Genomic DNA, 19015 nt, shown 5'->3' on the forward strand with positions numbered 1-19015 from the left:
CTGGCATGGTTTTGCCGTCTTGTGATGTCACAAAATCCTTGGCTTTCTCTGCATTTAAAGTGCCCCACAAGTGTTCATTGGCGTTGAGGTCTGTGGCGGAATGTCCTTAGACCATATTCGCGGCAAAAGTAAGACAAGACAAAAGTAATTATATGGATGCACACACACACACACACACACACACACACACACACACACACACACACACACACACACGTGGCTTCAAAGGTCAATACAACATTTTTTTTTTCAGTCATTCATATTTATTAATGTGATATATTCAATCGAATAGATATAGTCATACCAGACAATAAATAGCTCTACAGTATGTACAGAGTGTAAATATGATTTAGGATACATCACCCTTGAGTACAGATCGGGCAGCTATAATCTCTTGTAATGGAAACTAACGTGTAAACTGCTTGCGATTTTTATTTAGTCATTTAATTTCTATTTAGCAGAATCTGACTCACGTCTGTCAAAAGTTTCTAAGCAAAATAATAAACCGGCTCTGTCTCTGTCACTCACTAATCATCATCTCATAATCACAAAAACACAATTGTCTTCAACACAGTCAGCTGATAAACGGTGTTGTTGTCACTCCGGCTGTGAGCCTCAAGAGGGTGCTCACTGCCAAAATGCATGAAGAACACATGCTGATGAAACCAGCAGGCTGGCAGAGGTGAAGCTCTGGCTCTGTCCGCTCTTTGTAGTCATGGTGGCCGTGGTCATCTTCGTTGTCGTGGTGACGGGGGCCTGGGTGCTGATGGGACTGGTTACCGTGGTGCTGGTATTGGACACTGGATTGACTGCGTTGGAGGTGGTATTGGTCATAGTCGACGTGATATTACGCCCGGGTTGTTCGTCTGATCCCTGGAGGAGAAGAAGAAGAAGGAGAAGAACAGAAATACTCCATGAATCCAATTTTCAATCTTGGCACTGATTTAAATTACATTCATGTTCAATTTTTTATATACTTGACAGAGTATTTAAATCACATCGGTCAGGAAGCACAGTTGTAAAAGTATCAGAAAGTCATACTTGAATAAAACAGTGTAATGTAAGTATATGTACAGTTCTGAGGTATGGTACTAGTATTTAATTGAGTATTTCCATTTTCTGCTACTTCACACTTCCACTACACTCCATTTTGGAGGAAAATATTGTACTTTGTACTCCACTACATGTATTTGCTAACTTTAGGCATTAGTTACTTTGAATATTACAAGCTGCATCTGAGCCAAAGTATCAAAATCCGATAAGACAAAACAAAGATTTTAATAATCAGAAAATTCTTATATACATACAAAACTGCACACAGTTAAGATATTGTGTTTAAAAATGACTTCACTCACAGAAAGAGTAATTGAGGTAAAGTCAAAGTATCTGATAACAAATGTATTTGAGTATCGAGCATCATTTTTAGACAATAAATGTACAAAGTATATAATAAATTAATACATCAATTAAGTTATGTACCGTTTCCTTTCTGGTGCAGCATGTAATCTGCAAAGCAACTAGTAACTACAGTAATCACATACATGTATTGCTCAATATATGCCTCAAAAGTGGAGTGAAGTGAAAGTATTGAGTGGCAGATCATCAAAATACTATGAAATAGTATGAAATTACCTTGAGAGTACCTCAAAATTATACTTGAGTATAGAACTTGAGTAAATGTACTCAGTTACATTTTGTCTCTAATATGACTAATGTCTCACAGGAATGAATCTGATCTTGTGATATTTGAGCTTTTCGTGTGAGAAATCGGGTAATTTCAGTGGTTAAACTAAGCAGAAACCATAAAATCTGAGGAACTTTCTTATTTTGGATTTAGATTTTTTTCTTTTCTGTCTTGCTCTTCGTTCCCGTCTCTCTACTTTACAGCCAGCGAGGAAGATCTTTTATTACCTCTGTGCAGAAGAGTCCCAGCAGAGACAGTGAAAACAGCCCCAGGACGATGAACTTCATGTTGGATGAGAGATGCTTTCCTCTTCAAGACAATCAGACAGTGGGATGTCTCCTATTGAAACCTCACCTGTTCTTTCTAAATCAGCTTTTCAATTGTATTTCTTTCTTTTTTAACATCCAGCGTGGTCTCCTTGCAGAGAGTCTTAGCTTTGTAAACTGTGTCTTTCTTCAATCTGGCTCTTTTATAGGGCAATCAGATTTTTTCATCTGATACCTGCTTCCATTCAGGAAGTCTGGACTCAAGTCTCCACCCCAGCAACGGACCACAAATGCAAAACTGAGCCAAATGACATCAATCCAGACATGGATGTAAGAATATCTTCGTCTCTGCTGTTCTTTTTGTTTCGGCAGAGCTCCTCCAACTGCTGTTTTTTTTTTTTATCATTTCAAGTCTGTGATTGTCTGCAGAATTTAGGAAGACAGTCACAGATAAACTGTTTATTTTAACAGCTTCATCTTCTTGAAAAGAACAGCTACGTGACGATGGACAGATTTCTCTAAAAATGTCCCTAAATCTGTCAGATATTCGACTGTATTCAAATTTAAATTCCTTATTTAGTTGTGATTTGAATGTTTTCTAAAAGATGTATCCTTCTTTAAGTCAGCTCCAGCAATTTCACCACAACCTTACATCCTTACATTACTCGACTCATAGCTTAAGATACAAATACACAGGAATACACACAACACAATGTCATTTCCTGAGAGCCTGTCACTGTGGTCAGGAGATAAAAGACAAAACAAAACACTGAAGGTGGTTCAGGACAAACAGTCTGGTTTAAGAATTTATTTTTGAAAGGGTCAACTAAAATGATCAACAGAATATGAAAAAATACAATATTGTGTTCCAGAGATAACTACTGATAACTACAGCTGCCCGCTGTGTGTTATGAGTATGAATCCAACAGGTGGCCGATTCTTTGATTGTTGAATCTTTTCGTATAACCAAGGTTCTTCAGTCTGCACACAGGTAACATGAACATAGACTTTTAAATGTGCAAAAGGCGATTCTTGATCACAGACGCTTGCATGCAAAAAGTCCAGTTTTATGTGCTTGTGTTACGGCACTTTGTTGCCTAAACCTAACCAAACTGCAAACGCTCTGCAAAGCTAAGCCCAAGTTTATTTTTGTAACCATGGTGATGGGGGTGGGGTGTCGCCCAATCGTCGATCTGCTCTCCGCGGACTTCAACGAGAGGGGCTGGCTTATCAGCTGCACACAAAATTTGACCTTAGTCGTTGAAAACCTGAAATTGTATTAATTTAAAACACTTTGATATGCATTTTGACAATATATGTGAAATCCAGTGGCAATTATGTTGTCAATTAACATTTGATTTTCAAAAAAAAAATACAGAGAAATGTTGTATCCGGTGTTTACGTTTGTTTCTTGTGATTAAAATGCAGCAACAACGAGATCATACATTATTTAGTACAATTGTGTGCAACAGTCTAGAGTGAAAAAGAGCTCAGAACAAACAAAGCACTTCATAGCACTGATAGGAGTCACAGTAAGAGTAACAGGAGGAGATAGGAGATAGATCAAGTATCTCGATTGAGGAAAGGTGAATCTGCGATTTGCTTTCACCTTTTCAGTTGAGTCCTATGCACCGTAGATCAGAACAGAGATCACAGGCACCAGGAGTAGACTGCACGACCCGGTCAAAGAGCTGGCCATGGAGGTGGTTCCAGAGCTCGTAGTGGACGTTGTGTTCTGCATCGCAGTGGTGGCGTTGGTGGCAGTGGTGGTGTTGGTGGCAGTGGTGGCGGTGGTGGCGGTGGTGGCAGTGGTGGCGGTGGTGGTGGCAGTGGTGGCGGTGGTGGCGGTGGTAGCAGTGGTGGCGGTGGTGGCGGTGGTGGTGGAGGTGGTTGAGGGTGGAGTCGTGGTCGTGGTTACAGTGGTTACAGTGGTATGGGTGGTCGGGGTACCGGACAGCGTTGTGGCTGCTGATTCGGTGCTGTTGCTGCCTGCTGTTGAATTTGTTCCCTGCAAAAGAGATCAACAGTTCGTACTGTAGAAGAGAAGAGACAAGTCCAAAGTGACCTATTTTCTCATTTTCTTCTTGGGCTGCTGAGCTTGGTAGTTTGGGTTTTATTAGTTCAAGTTTTTCAAGAAATGCATGTTGATCTTTTCAAGGTATTTTTTTACTTTTTGTTTTTGTGGTTCCAGTAGCAATAAAAAACAGAACCATTAACATTTTAGATTTAAAAAAAGGAAAGAAAAACACAAGATTAATGGCAACCCCACGACTTTGCATTTAATTTGGAACTGGAGTCAGCATGTATTTAGCGTAGTTTAGCTTCCGACCCCTCGAAAGCTGTCTTTTTATACTACGAATCATGAACGGAAGGGTAAAATCAATCATTTGTGATTTCAGTATGAGTTACAATAGATGTTGGAGCATGCATCATTTTCATGTCCACCAAGTACTTCTGCAGCATCTTTGGGGTGCCGATTATTGTGATCACTGTTGTGATTGCTGTCATGACTAGAGTTCAGAAAGCTGCACACAATAACAGCGCCTGACTGCTGTTTGCCAATAAATAGTTTCAGGAAGTAAACTTCCTCTGTAACCACAAATGTCGTAAACAAGTTGAGCAAGGCAACTGTTGTCTTGATGGAGCCGATTTCCCGTCTTCCAGGTGTTTTTTTTTTTTTTTTGACTCCGGCTGCGTAGACGCACGGACGTGAGATCAATATCAAACCTTGCATTTCACTTTTGGTGTGGGAGAAACTGTATTCCCTAAGAGGTTACATGTGGGAATAAAAACACTGCTGCTGATTCTCTTTATGTTCTTCCACTTCCCTCCAAGTCCTCCACTATGTTTGGGGTTGCAGAAAAATCCCCAGTGCAGACCTGGCAAACCAAGAGGAGCCTGCAGCTGTGTGTCTGCAGCCCTTATCGCTGCGCTGAGTCCTCCTCCCACCTTCTGATTTAAAAGTGTTATGATTTCCTGTCCGTTGCCGTAGATAAAGCTTCAGTACACCCTGGCTCGGTGTCGCCGACAAATCCCAGCCCCACACTGCCAAAGGTCAAGCACCTGCTATTCCGACCGAATACATGAGGCCCGGAGACATCAGTCCTGCTTTGCATACCGCTGTGGTTTTTAGAAGAGGCCTGCAGTGTGCGCCTGCCCTCCATAAATTGACTAATAGCACACGGCCGTATCTACATTCTGCCTGTGTTTCATCTTTCCCCGCCGCCCAAACCGATGTCCTGCATTTCCTGATAGGTCATATCTGCTCCATCTGGAAATACGAGCACTCCAGTGACTCACCTCAGCAAAAAAGAAAAAAAGACAAAGTAAAGTAGGTCCGATATATTCGGTTTCACAGATTTATAGCAGCGGAGGACTTATTAATACATTTCCCGCTCACGATTACAATAGAGCAGGGGAGATCTTACCTCAAAGGGTTGAGGGAAAAACAGTTTTCAGGAGAAATTTGACCAAAGGTTAATTAAATCCATCGACTAACGCTCGAAATCAGCAATGTAGGTAACCAATGTTTTTATCTGTTTTAGATTCTATAAAGTATGAAAGTATGATTAGAATAAATACCAAAATGCCACAAATACAAAATAAGCTGCTGTTCCCGAGGTCAGGAATGAACTTTCAGCTGCCCATTTTTAAGCCGACATTGATGGAAAGTTGTTTAAGTGCTCAGAACAACTTTTAAATGGCCCTTGTGATGAGTAATGTCTCATTGTTCAACAATGAAATCATTATTTTTGTTCTCATTATATTATTTATTATTTTACTCTCAATCAAATGTTCCAGTTTTGCGAGGTGAGTGTTTTTTTTCTGTTTTTCCTGCACAAAATAAAGCCCAAACACAAAAATCCACCGCCTGAATATAAAAAAAGTGCTCTATTTGCCTACACTTTGAGATGCATTTAAATGTTTCATTTACCTCCTTGAATCATTTGAATGCCACCATACTCACAAGGGGGAAAAACAAAGAGGCAGTTTGCTTTGCGTTCATGTTCCAGATACGTAAATGCTGTCCACTTGATCAGAGAGGCTGAACTGCTCAGCCATCACTGAGCCATCAAACTCAGGCTGCACGGCCCTCAAAAAAAACAAAGTCCAAAGTGTCCCTTACCTCAACGCAGCCCACTGACATGAAGGTCAAACAGACACAGAGCGCAAGCATCCTTGTTTTCTCCATCTCGAGCTTCAGCTTCTTCCGCTCCCCCCGTTCTTTATGGCCGTGCCCACCTTCACGTCCCTCCTTTTATACCTGTCGGCCCTCCATAACACGGACACTGATAAGGAAAGGGAAGAGGAGAAAGGGAACAGCACAGAGCTCCAGAGCAGTATTACTGCTAAGAAACAAGTGAAGTGAATGAAATTGATATGTAAATTAGAACTGCCGCATGGGAAAAAGGCTCACACCACAATTTGTCAAAAGTGCATGGTGTCGTTCCTAAAGCTAGGGTTACACCTTGTTTTTGTTTTTTTTAACCGAATACCTTCCTGTTCAGCCCTGGAGATTACAGCGTCCCAATGAATAACTTTGGAGGAGAACGTCCCACATTGTAAAGTAGCACCATATCATGTAACCACATTTTATCCCCGCTTAAATAGATTGTTGAGGATTGTGATAACAGGGCTGGGTGTTCCGCATGCACCTTTATTTTTCACCTGTAATGTGTACCGACTGCAGAGGCTTTGGCCTGTGTGTGTTTATGGTGTGTTATCTTGGTAAAATGTGCTCCTGGAGACTTCTACTGTAGCACTGTGGGTTGTTCTGCACGTGTTTGTATGTCTGTCTGTCTGTCCATCCATCTGCCTTTCCATCGGTCCGTGCATTCGTTTTTATGTCTGTCTATAGATCTGCCCATCCACCCATGCTTTCGTCTGTCCATCCATCCATTTGTCTTGTCTATCTGTCTTTCTGTCTATCCGTCTTTCTGTCCGTGCATCTGCCGCCTTTCTGTCTGTACGTGTGTGTTCGTCTGTCCGTCTGTCCATCCATCCATCCATCCATCCATCCATCCATCCGTCGGTTCATTTGTCTGTCTCTCTATCCATCCATCTGTGGTCCATCCATCCATTGTCTGTCTGTCTGTCCATCACAAATTTCTTAAGACAAACAAAGTTTGACAAAACTTGAATTTCAAAGGCCACAACTGAGTTAAAACCTGAGTTAGAACCTGGCAATTTAAGGTAATCATGTAATGTAATCATTATATTTTAGTTTTTTTGTGCTGTGCATTTTTAAGGAAACAGAAACTAACGCGCCTCTTCAGATTTCACTTTCCTCTTTTGACCGCGCCAAGATAAACTCTGGTGCAGAAAAAGGAAAAATTGCTGCGACACGATAAGGCAACTCTCCTTAGTATGCACGTGACCACAGAAACTCACTGCCGCAGGGTTACTCTGATAACACGAGAATTCTATTTTGCTCACTTTGACATTTTTCCGTCCCACCTGACTTTATTTTGATTGAAATTTTTTGGGGAAAGGCACGTTTGATTTCACCTTGCCTGCTGACCAGCGGCTGGCAGGATCCGTCAGAAACAACTGAAGCAATCAGGAAGGAATGTGCCTCTGCTGTGTTTGATTTTTGATATCCAGTGTGCACAAAAACTAAAACAAAACAAAAAAACTGGCATCTTATCACCTCCAAAGGAACAGAGCAAGGATGTGACAGGCCCTTTGCACTCATGCATGAAATACCAATAACACTTTGGTTCTGGACTTTGTTTCAACTGTCCCTCAGTACCAACATTACATAATATAACCAATCCTGGAAATAACTTACCTTTGGTGAGTGAAATGTAACTTCACATAAACATGTAACAAAAGGAAAAGTACATAGACAATCCCTCTCATTTCGATTTTGTTAGGTTAAAGATGTCAGAGGGAAGGGTGGGACAGGGAGGCTTCAAGTGATAAGTTCTCCCGTTTAGCAAGTTCTTTATGGACTCCACAATTTCACTGCTTAACATGTGTACGTATACCGGTGATTGAAGGGAAAGGCTCGGACTCAGAGACACTGGGACACTTTTAACAACAATTGTCGATGCCAAACCACAGCACACTTTCCACCCCGCATCACCACACAGCCATTATAAAAACCCAGAGATGGAAAACTGGTTGTTCTGGTGGCCTCACAGCCAAGCCTTTGTCCCGCTTTATCGGCTGTGGGATCAGCGTGTCCTGCATGTTTCCTGGAATCAGACATTTTACTGTCCCTTCAGATAAGCCAAAGCCCCACTGTCAGTGATACCAGAAACTACTGCATGTTCAATTAGCTTTTTTTCCCTCACATATGTTGTTACATAGTGTGTTAGAAGACTTTATCGTGACATTGTTGTCTTCCTTGACTTGCCCCGATGCCGACTGTGTTACTGTGTAACGTCTTTATCTGAGGAGTTAATAATTGCATAAAGTAGCGTTTCATTTCCTCGCCCTGAGGATGAGAGAATGCAATAATAAGCAGAGGGAGGGGTCTCGTGAATATTTCATTGGATGCTCAGAGAGAGAGAAAAAAAATGTCCCGTAAACTCAAAAGCACATTTCAACAGGAGTAAACAATGGATGATATATAAACTGAAGAAGGATCCGTCTTACAAGGCGCGTCGAATTCCTCATGATCGTGCTGCTTCTCAAGGTGAAAGACAAAAACAGATGATGCGACTGATTTTCATTCTAACAAGAGTAAACAAGCCACGTTGGCCTTTGTTCAGCAAGTGTAATGCTTGGGGTGGCTGTAGCTCAGGAGGTAGAGCGAGTCATCTGGTAATTGGAGGATCACTGGTTTGAATCCTGTCTCCCACCAGCTGCATGTCAAAGTGCCCTTGATGAGTGCTTGGCTGCCTTGCATGGGAGCCTCGGCCATCAATGTGTGTGATTGAGACAAGTGTCTAAAAAGTGACTTCAGTGGTCAGTAGACTGGAAAAGCCCTATTGAAATCAAAGCCGATTTGCTATTTTTGTTGTTTTTTTTTCCCCCAACAGATTTCCCCGTTTGCAGGACAAAATGAGAAATTCTGATTCTGATTCTGAGACCATTTTCAGGTGTCACAATCAGAGCAGGGTATCAGCATGTTAGCGTGCTAACATTTTAGACATTTATACATTTAGACATGTATTTATCCCACATGGGCTAATGAGCGGTACACAAAGAACAGGTGAATTTGATGGGAATGTCATCACATTTGCAGGTATTTAAAGACTTGATGATGGTAACAAATGTCTTATGAACCGCAAACCTTCACACACCTTCTGCTGGCAAACGTCATTTTTGGGTGAATTTTTCCTTTAAGCTGTTAGAGGAGTTCTTCAAAAACATCGACATTGAGATAACTTCTCCTGTGATGTTCTTTCATGCAAGTAATAACTGAATAAACAGGATGCAATCAGGACAGTAAAACCCTGTTGGTACCTAACAAGGTATCAGTGGCAGCTAATTTATCTGTTAGATTCATGCTTTCAAAAGGGTCATAATATTAAATACACACAATAAAGAAACATATGTTCTTGTCTCTGTGTGGTGGAGCATTATATATAACAGAATAATATTGTCAGGTCAAGACAATGGATCTAAAACGCTTCATTCTTTGACCATCCCTGCCGGTCATCACCATCAGTGAGTTCCAGTGACCTCTGTCTATAACGCCTGCCTGCAAACCAAATTTCCTTCAGGACACTGATCACGCTCTACAGTGATCAAACAAGTATGGAAATAGTGAAGTACCTAAAAAAGGGAGCAGAAACAAAGCATCCCAGCAAAGTCAAATCAAGGTGCAGCCGAGCAGGGGATAGAAAAACAGAGCTCACAGTCGATATAGCAGTTGTTATTCTGATTATTTGTTCGGTTTTTGCTGGTTACGTTGCACTCAATTTGATCAGTTCTGGCCCTGACAATAGAGGTAAACATTTAAAAAAAAAACAAAGCTTTTCTTGCAGACAGAAAGTTTCCTGGACACAGAGAAATAATGCACTCAGAATTCAACCTTTAGCTTATCAAGCACTGACTCATGTTCCTCACGTTACCTAAGGTCAACAGGGAAGGGCATTCAAAGGCTATAAAACCACATCACAAGAAAAACATTGAGTACTTCCTTAAAACTTTTGGCCGGCCTCAACGACAGAAACCTTTCATCTTAGGCAAACACTGATGAAGCCTGGCAATGAATGATTTGGCATTAATGGACATCATTCACCAAGACACACTCTAATGACCTTTAGATCTATATAAAATCATCTTGGCAGGTCAGGTATAGGTCGGGTTATAGGTGGGTCACAGGGGTCAGTTCTCGGACTCGGTGGGCTAATGAGTGGCTGAGTGACTCTTTTAACTCTTATGCTGGACATTATATTGTAGAGCAGTTTTATAAATCTCATGAGCTCAAGGTAGCCACATTTAATGTTGCTTATCTCACATTTCACTGATATAAGTGTACTTAAGTATCAAAAGTCCAAGTATAAGGAAATTATACATACATGTACATGTATACTATATGTGTATTTGAACTACTATGGGTTGATTGATTCTTGGCCAGGCTGACTATCAAATCTGATATTTAGGGTTTTTCTGGTCAGAACCAGTATTTCATTTTATTATCTAATTACCAGTTAAGTAAATAATATCTAAAATATCACATTTTGGTTTGGTGCAGTATACACTCTTGGATCATTCTTGGGGCATTATTTTGGGTACTTTTCAGTAGGCTTGATGACAATAACTCTATACTTTTTAATGTAATTCATGCCACTTGTAATGGAGTATTTTGACACTGTGGTAGTGGTACTCGTGTAAATCAAATCAAATCATTTATAACGCTCAAAAAAGTATGTACAGGATCTGAGAACAGGTCTACATACATCCATTGCTGCTGTGTTACGGTGAGATTGGTCCACTATCTCCATTTTGGCTCCATCTAGTGGTGCAACATGGCTCCTTCTGCACCCGGAAGTGACGCAATGAAAACAAAAAGCGTGCGGCGCTTGCTGAAAGAAATCAGCGGGACGGTCTCATTATGTCGTGTTTAAAGTAATAAATCAAAACAGACGTTATTTTGGACAGCTACTGCAGCTAAACGCATATATTTGGACAGCATTTTCTCACAGGAAGTTGATTTCGGTAAGCTGTGTTCAGCACTCGCCGCCAGCTAGCTAGGAGGCTAATAGCTAACTAGCTTGTCTTTCTATGAGACTTTCCATTGAAAATTGCTAATGCTAGCCTGTGTAGCCACACAAATGAGGTCATGTATGCCAACATAAACTGTGTTTAATAGTTAAGTACGAGCGAGAACAGGAGTTGTCGGCTAGAAATCCATTTACAATAGAAATAGTAACGTTACATTTTCAGGAAATTAGTCTAAATGTCGTTTTAAAGCTCTTTCAGTTATTCCAGTGTTATGTTCTGTCCACTGAAACAACACATTTGGTCTCTTCATCAAGCTATTAAAATTATTTTTCCCAATAGATTGACTCAGTTATGGCAGCCTCATTACCTCAGAAGCCAGGGATGGCAGGGATGCCCCCGCAACAGCAGCAGCAGCCCCACCTGCCCCCCGGTGCTGCCTCAGCCCCAGGTCAGCAGCCTATGCCCCCGCAGGGAGCCCTGAGGGAGATCTCCCCGGTGTTCCTCTGTCGGATCGGGCAGGAGACTGTGCAGGACATTGTCACACGCACCATGGAGATCTTCCAGATCACAAGAGCTACGCAGGTATTGGACAAAAGTCTTTCAGAAAGCTAACACAACGGACAAGGAGCAACCCATGTTTCTGTGTGAGATGCCTTTGTAGGATCCACTGTTAGAGTGGCTGCCCTCAGTTGAAATCTCATGATTTCTAGTTCAGAGGCCTGGCAGCAAATAATTTGTGAAGTATTTTCGTCTGTTATTGAGAAAAGGTGTTAGTAGTTGCCGTGTTGGACTTCATTTATTCTTGCTGTTGCATTGACTTGAACTGAAAGGAAATTTTCTCAAGGCCTGAAAGTAATCCTTCTTTTCAATATTGTTATTTCGATAAAATCTTACCTCGATGTGCACTTGTGCCATAACTTTTGGTCTATTACAGTTTCATAAGAAAAAGAAGATGTTGAAAAATCTGATTCTAAGCACATCTGCTGTGTCTCAAACATATTGACTTAAAATTAAACCTTTTAATGTAAAAACAACAACAAAAAAACCTTTTGTATTATTTTGTTATTATTAGCTTTTAGAAAACACAGACAGTTGCAGATTGTAGAGCCTCAAGTGTTGTTAAGCAGCTGCTTATTTTGTCGGAACAATAAAATACAGGATTCATTTTTAAAACGCTAGGTAGAGGCAAAAGTTCACATTGGAGAAACTGGAGCTTCCAAATGTTTGGCAATGACTAGATTATTACACTTGTTTTAGACAGTATTTCTGTTCAGTTTCACTTTACAAAATGTCTGTTTGTTTTGTTTTTGTTGTGTCGTAAAATATGATCTCCCTCTCAGGTTTGTGTGGATGCTGTTACAGGGTTTCTCTGGCGTCTGTCAGTCTGGATTTGTCCCATCCTCCTCTCTGGCGTATCTGCTTGGCATTCTTGTCAGCATCTGTGTCACTCACCTCTCCATCTCCACCTGATCCGTGTCTGTAATTGTGTCTCCCTGTGTGTGTCTGTGTATAACTCGCCTCTTCCAGCTTGTCGCTGTGCATTAAGTGGAGTCCTTTTTTTTTCCTGCAGCGTAAACTCTCAGCATCAGGACCAGGGACTCGTCATGCATTTAAACCCAAGAGTGACACACCAGTATCTAACTGCTCTTATATCTAAAAAGACACTAACCTAGAAGAGAGAAACATTCTGCACAGTGTCTTACTGAATCAACATCTGACTCAACAGGAATTGGAAAGAAAACTTTTAAAAAAATGAGTCTTCTCCGACTCCGACTAAATCTTGATATCTGCACATTGAACTGCCATCGGAGCCAAATATGTTAACGACCCATGAACTGATAAGAGGCGCTGTGTGTCCTTTGGTTTAGCTTCCTAATGGCGTGACCCAGAGCCAGGCGATGTACCAGGACCGCTTCGGGAAGCTCCAGGAACACCTGCGGCAGCTCGCCCTGCTGTTCAGAAAGCTCCGTCTCCTGTACGAACGCTGTGTGGAGATGACCTCCGACCTGCAGGAGGGGCCAGCAGAGGTCAGGAGGGAACTGGAAATTTCTGTTCAGATATTAGATATCATGTGTTTGTTTATTGAAAAATTCATCCTTTTTTAGGATTTATACTCTGACAGGACTGGGAAAAAAACAAAAACTCTTTTTAGTATGTATTTTGCGTTCTCAGATTCTGCCGTATGTTGGGGAGGAGCTGGTGTCGGTCCGAGTGGAGCCCTGCAGTCCTGCTGTCAACCAGGAGAGAAAAGAGGTTCTAGAAGTATGTTCCTGTTTTGTTTTTGTCACAAGTAATAAGTCACATTTATTTCTTTTGTGCGTAAAAGCACTTAGTGAAGATGGCTGCTTTTCCCAATATTACTACCAAGCTACTCAGGCTTCTATTTATTTCTGTTGTTTGCTTTTAAAAATTAAAGTAGGCCTCCCATCAGGCTCTGAGAGAACACAAAGCAACACTAAATATTTAGCTTTAAGTAAGTAAGCCCCCTGCAAATGCCTCTAGGTGGCAGTGCTGACACAGATCACGGTATGGATGACATGCAGAAACTTAAAAAGCATCATTTGCAGCTTAAGAAAATGTTAAGTGTCAGGGGGTTGTTTTAAAAGGACCAAAACCTCACGCCACAAGAACAGTTTCTTCCCGTCTGCTGTCAGCCTTATCAACAAGGCCTGAATCCCCCCTGACACTCCTCACACTCCACCTCTACCACTGACTCTACTGTCACACTGACAGCACCATAACTTTATGCGTTACATTAACGCTCACCTTGAACATCCTGTTCATTTGCACATTTTCATTTGCACATCATTCTTGTAATTGTTCACTGCCAGCTGGTCTGCTCCTTTTTATCCTTTTACCCAAAAAACAGATTGTGTATATATATTTATATTGTATAGTTATATTTCTACTTTTTAAAATAGTTTATATTGTTAGTTTGTTATATTTTCTATTCTTTAAATAGTTTATATTGTTAATTTGTTATATTTTCACTTAATAGTTATTTGATGCATGCACCAATATCACCACAACAAATTCCTCGTATGTGTAACATCGTACTTGGCAATAAAGCTTTTTCTGATTCTGATTCTGATTCTAAAAGTATTAGAGCAGACTTTTCAGGGAGATGAAGATTTCAGATGCCACCAGGCAGCCGGTGGGAAGGATGGTAAATGCTAACGCTGTGGTGCTTTTAAGATGTCCTGCTAATGGATGCCTCATGGTTTGTCTGCAGAAGGTCCGTCAGAAGAACCAGGAGATGAAGGTTCTGATGGATCAGATGAGGAACCTGCTGTGGGATGTCAACGCCATGCTGACACTCAGGAAATGATAGTTCCCGTCGATCCTATCAGAGATGCACTCCTGCAAGGACGAGGTGAAAATAAGGGAATTTCTGTTGGATTTTAAACATGGGACCTTCCACTGCCACACCACCTTTTTGCTGGCACTTCTTCACTGACACTCACAATTCACTCGTCGTTCACCTAAGAACTTCTGCTGTTTACTATGTATTATATCGAAGTTGTTGTGGGGGAAAACAAAATGAGAAAAAGGATGATAGAAGCTTGTGTCAGCCTGAAACACTCCAGCTCCAGGAATCATTTCCTTTTCGTACGAGGCAGCTGACAACCCGATTTTTGTTTGCCAAGAAAAAGCTGTTATTTTGTTACTCTGTGTTTATTCAAATAAGTTACATACTCCTATAGATAATGAGTAGACACCTGTAATGCCTCAGGTGAAAACACAAGTTTTCTAAAAAAAACACTGTATTCATGGTGTTTTGCCCCCGGGTGCTGAGTTGACACCAAACAGACTTGAATTCATTGCAGGTAATTGCAGAAAGCGCAGGAGCTGATTGTGCGACTGTGTTTACAATTGGAACAATTGCCCTTATTAAGCTCTGTCAGTTGTAAAAACACTATGGGTTCAGCATGCACATTAGCCCCTTGGCAGCTATGTATCTCAGGTGCTTTGTACAAAAGTGTGTGTGTGTGTGTGTGTGTGTGTGTGTGTGTGTGTGTGCGCATGTGCTTAATGAGATTAGCTTCCTGAGTGCTAGACAGCACACCTGTTTACCCCGAGGGTGTTAAGACGTGCTTGCCTGTGAATTTATTTTTGTAAACTGTTGGACGAAAGATAAACCCACTGGGTCGTTTCTGTTTTGTATAAAATAAACTTTTTTTTAAATACAAAATTCTCAGCATATATTTTAAAGTCCTGCTTCTGAATTCAGGATCAGCTGGCTCAGACTGCAATATGAGCTCCATTGTTTTGGTTCCAACCCTTGAGGGTCGATGTGGGACTGCATGATCTCCTCGACAATGGAGATGATGTATAAATACATCAAGGCGTATTCAGCAACACATAATGATGCATATTCTGACCCTGACCTGTGTATTTATCCCTCCTTTACATAACAACTCAGTGTAGTACTCCCACACAGCATCAAAGACAATCCCAGAGTCACAAAAACTCAGGGGACATGTGAGTGAGCTTTGCTTTTAATTGGTGTAATTGTATCTGGAATCATTTCACAGCTAATTCAATCTGCCCAAAAGGGTTTTTCCATTTAAGTCTGTGCCCAAAAAATTAAATCCCAGGATTTCTTCTGTGTAAGCAAGTACATGCTACTCGCCTCAAATTATCAGTGTACCCATTGGATAGGAAAATATGCTTGTCTCAGTGTATATGAGCTGCATATGTTTACACAAGATGAAGTGGGGGCTGCTGGTAATTTTATCTATGAATTGTGAAAATGGAGAGTAGGAGTATGCTTAGTCGGGAGTAAAACTGAAACGATTAGTCAATCAGCGGAAAATTAGATTTGCAAACATTTTGATAACTGATAGGTTGTCTAAGTCAGTATGTCTCCAGCATTCTATGGTGGTTCTATCCATCCATCCTGTTTTTTTCCTACCTATTCAGGGTCAGGTTATAGTGGCAACAGACTAAACAGGGTATTCCAAACGTCTCTCTCATCAAAAAACACTTTCAAGCACCTCCTTGGGGATCCCAAAGTGTTTCTAGACAGGATGAGATATGTCATCCTTCCGGTGAGTTCTGTTTCTGCCTTGGGGTCTCTTGCCAGTTAGTCATGCCTAGAAAACCTGCAAGGAACAATGGCACTTGGGCAGACTGCTTCTGTTTGCCAGATCTGAAGACCCATAGCATGGCCACATGTCAGCAGAGAGCAAACCGAAAATAAACCAGAACTGGCCCAAATCTGGGCCACAGTTCATTCTATTCTGGTGGGCTGGATCTGGCACAGACCCAAGTGCCATCATTCAACACGGTCTGTGGACCCGATTTGGGTGTGTGGTACAGTTTTCTATTTGGGAAAGGGAGGCACCCAGAGTTCCACATTGCTAGGAACAGTCTGTGCCACTGTCAGCCACATGGCACACATTGCACCTGACACCATCACCTGTCACCTGTAGTGGGCCCAGAGTGTAGCAGCTCCATGTTATTGTGGCCAGGCCAAGCCCCATGGAAATAGACTTGGCCAGCCACACACTAGCTGGCCTGCTCCCCTCCCGGTTCTGGCTCCAGAAGGGGGCCCCAGTTGGTTGGCCTAAAGCAATGTGAAAAAGTCACCTTGGTGATGGCCATAGGTGCAGTACTAGTGGTGACTGATGGACCCATTGAAGGACGTTCAGTGCACAGGACATTCCTTCATGTATACAGGGCCTGTATAAAGGTTTTTTTTTTTTCTTTTCTTTTCCTACTCTTTCAGGTTTTCTATGAAGTAATAATCTCATTCTTGCAAAAATTGCATGCCAAAAAAAGATGCCTCACGGATGTGTTTTTCTTTTCAAGTATCTTAAAATGCACCATGAGGCAGTGTGCTTCTTTAATCTCTGATGAAAACCTGTACATCCTCGACCTCTTTGAAAAGAGGGTATGTGCCAAGAAGGTAGAAGAAATGCAGCACCATGAGTTTGCATTTATAAATCATTTTATTGGTTTAACAGTTAGAATTTTGATGTGAAATGATCTGTTTCCACGGCAACAGTCCCTGCGCAGTAACGCTGGGACACACATTGACAGCTGGTGGAGTGCATGGCACCAATGCAAGTCCCTTGGGTGCTTCTGGCATGAGATAGCCATTCCCTTTCTCATTGTCACGCCAATAGCACCTTCATCTGCAGTGTTCACACGCGTTCCTTTTTTTGTTGCTGTCCAGTATAGGTTGTCCTTTCTCAATTAAAGGCCCAATCAGCAGAGGTTCTTTCAAGGCCCCTAAATGTCCTCCTCTGTTGTCCCACCAGACTCACAGAGGAAGGAGAATCATTTGAAACCCCTGAAACTTGTATAGGCCTCTTTCTCTTCATATTAATATGTATAAGTCCAGAACAGTCCGCCAGGGTCTGTCTGATGATTGTATTATGTCCTTTTCACAAATGGACCACACTGCCGCTTTGTCCACACGCAGTCTTGACTGTCCCATCTTGACTGTCCACCAATGTTTGGTCCATTTGACTGTCCAAAAGGCCACTAGACCAGACCTCCATGCTACCCAGCCTTTCTGTCCATCCACATTTACGCTCTCTCCAGGTCTTTGTACTTCTTGCGCAGGACAGACACTTGATCTTTGAAGAGCACGGGGTCCAGGCGAAACTGAGAGTGGACCAGAGGCATGTAGCCAAACCAGTTGGCGAAGGTGTTGACACACTCTTGCCGCTGGTTGAAGTGCTCCGGGTTGGCCCATGGGACACTCTTTGTACCCTAGGCGGTAGAACAAGATGCAGTCAGTCAGCATCCAGTGCAAGTGACCTAAACACAAATAAAAAATAGACTAATGGCTGCTTACCTGTGGACTGGGCAACTCTTTGTACTGCTTCCTTTGGGCCACTTTGATTGGCGGCAGGTGGGTTACAGCAGAGACCAGGAAGTTCATGAGGATGTCCTCACAGTTGGAGGTGCGATCCACCAGAGTCCGCAGAGACTGGGGTAGGTAGTGGGAGAACAGGTAGTGGTAGTACCTGTGGGTAAGTCAAAGTGTGTTACACAGGAATGTGTTTAATGTTAGAATATTAAAAAAAAATAGCTTGGGAGATGAGCATTCAGGTTATTCTTGGGGTCAGTGAAAATACAGCAAATGCAGGCTAGAGCTATGGAACATTAAATCGTCCATCTTTGCTCACTGCATTTTGTCCTCTCTTACACTCAGATGTGCTGAAACTACAGGTTAGGAACTAGTGTACTTGAGTGTATCGAGACCCAAACAAGACCGGGACCTCGAGAAGTTGAGACAAAGACCAATGCACAACAACATGTGGAACCTGCAAACCATAGCTACTCCTAGAGTTGATCTTGAGGATCCACATTTGAATAAAAACACCCAGAAAATACAATATTTCCCTTCATTCCCCTCTTTTGACAAAATATATATCTAAGTGTATGTCTAAGCATACCAACAGAAATGTCCTGATAAAGTGATCAAAAGCATTGCAGAAAATACAAAAAAACACAAAGACCAGGGTCTTAAAATCAACTTAAACTTTCACCTAATGCAATTCAATTTTTTGTGCAAGCATGAGGTTTTCTGGGTGACTCTCGTCTTCTCAATGGGACCACAGTTACGTGTATGTATCAAACAATTACTCAATACTCAGTACGATCCCTGCAGTTGTCGTCTTGACTGGTTCCAGAGTCTTTTTTTATGTCCAAGACAAGATACAATGTATTCTGTTATGTATAAACAGTTGATAAAGAAACCAATTTTCTCTCGACACGAGTGCGAGTGATTTTGCTGCAGGCATTCTTCACCCTATGAGTATATGTATTTAGTTTTAAAATGACTCGATGGCACTGAATTAAACAAGCAACTGACTAAAGGACCGTCATTTCACATTTCAGTCATGTACCTTATAGAATCTTGTGTCATTATGTAAAGAAAAGGAGTAATTACAGAGATGTGAAAAAGAGGATATATTCAAAGAAA

The 19015-nt window shown here is 41.6% G+C and overlaps 3 protein-coding genes across 7 annotated transcripts in view; 1 reads left to right on the top strand and 2 right to left on the bottom strand.

The window, feature by feature from the left end:
• Positions 1-2739: 2739 nt before the first annotated feature.
• LOC119017355 (integumentary mucin C.1-like) lies at positions 2740-10929 on the bottom strand. The gene is made up of 3 exons (XM_037094009.1): positions 10809-10929; positions 6077-6214; positions 2740-3958 (listed from the first exon to the last, which is right to left on the bottom strand). The coding sequence occupies exons 2-3, from the start codon at positions 6140-6142 to the stop codon at positions 3575-3577; spliced, it is 450 nt and encodes a 149-aa protein (XP_036949904.1). The 5' UTR covers positions 6143-6214; positions 10809-10929; the 3' UTR covers positions 2740-3574.
• zgc:114119 (uncharacterized protein LOC619273 homolog) lies at positions 10907-15265 on the top strand. Of its 2 annotated transcripts, none has more exons than XM_037094006.1 (5): positions 10907-11067; positions 11413-11655; positions 12942-13100; positions 13246-13335; positions 14306-15265. In XM_037094006.1, exons 2-5 carry the CDS (start codon positions 11425-11427, stop codon positions 14399-14401), a joined length of 576 nt encoding a protein of 191 aa, XP_036949901.1. In that variant the 5' UTR covers positions 10907-11067; positions 11413-11424; the 3' UTR covers positions 14402-15265. The 2 variants fall into 2 exon arrangements, with proteins under 2 accessions (XP_036949901.1, XP_036949902.1); XM_037094007.1 differs by having other exon boundaries at positions 10911-11067; positions 11417-11655.
• A 1743-nt stretch (positions 15266-17008) lies between these two features.
• The window catches only part of LOC119017160 (exostosin-1c), an 88321-nt gene continuing 86314 nt past the window's right edge, over positions 17009-19015 (bottom strand). For all 4 annotated transcript variants that reach the window (XM_037093637.1, XM_037093640.1, XM_037093638.1 and 1 more), the window contains exons 11-12: positions 17882-18053; positions 17009-17796 (exon numbers count right to left, since the gene is read on the bottom strand). In XM_037093637.1, coding sequence (XP_036949532.1) covers positions 17611-17796; positions 17882-18053 — 358 coding nt within the window. In that variant the 3' untranslated portion in view covers positions 17009-17610. The remainder of the gene's footprint in view (positions 17797-17881; positions 18054-19015) is intronic.

The sequence above is a fragment of the Acanthopagrus latus genome, chromosome 3 (assembly GCF_904848185.1).
Source record: "Acanthopagrus latus isolate v.2019 chromosome 3, fAcaLat1.1, whole genome shotgun sequence".
NCBI lineage: Eukaryota > Metazoa > Chordata > Actinopteri > Spariformes > Sparidae > Acanthopagrus > Acanthopagrus latus.

Coding starts and splice junctions, on each gene's coding strand:
- zgc:114119 (XM_037094006.1), top strand. CDS start 11,425: ATGGCAGCCTCATTACCTCAGAAGCCAGGGATGGCAGGGATGCCCCCG. Junction 13,101..13,245: donor TGCAGGAGGGGCCAGCAGAG/GTCAGGAGGGAA, acceptor TTGCGTTCTCAG/ATTCTGCCGTATGTTGGGGA. Junction 13,336..14,305: donor AGAGAAAAGAGGTTCTAGAA/GTATGTTCCTGT, acceptor GTTTGTCTGCAG/AAGGTCCGTCAGAAGAACCA.
- LOC119017355 (XM_037094009.1), bottom strand. CDS start 6,142: ATGGAGAAAACAAGGATGCTTGCGCTCTGTGTCTGTTTGACCTTCATG. Junction 3,959..6,076: donor TGTCAGTGGGCTGCGTTGAG/GTAAGGGACACT, acceptor TCTCTTTTGCAG/GGAACAAATTCAACAGCAGG.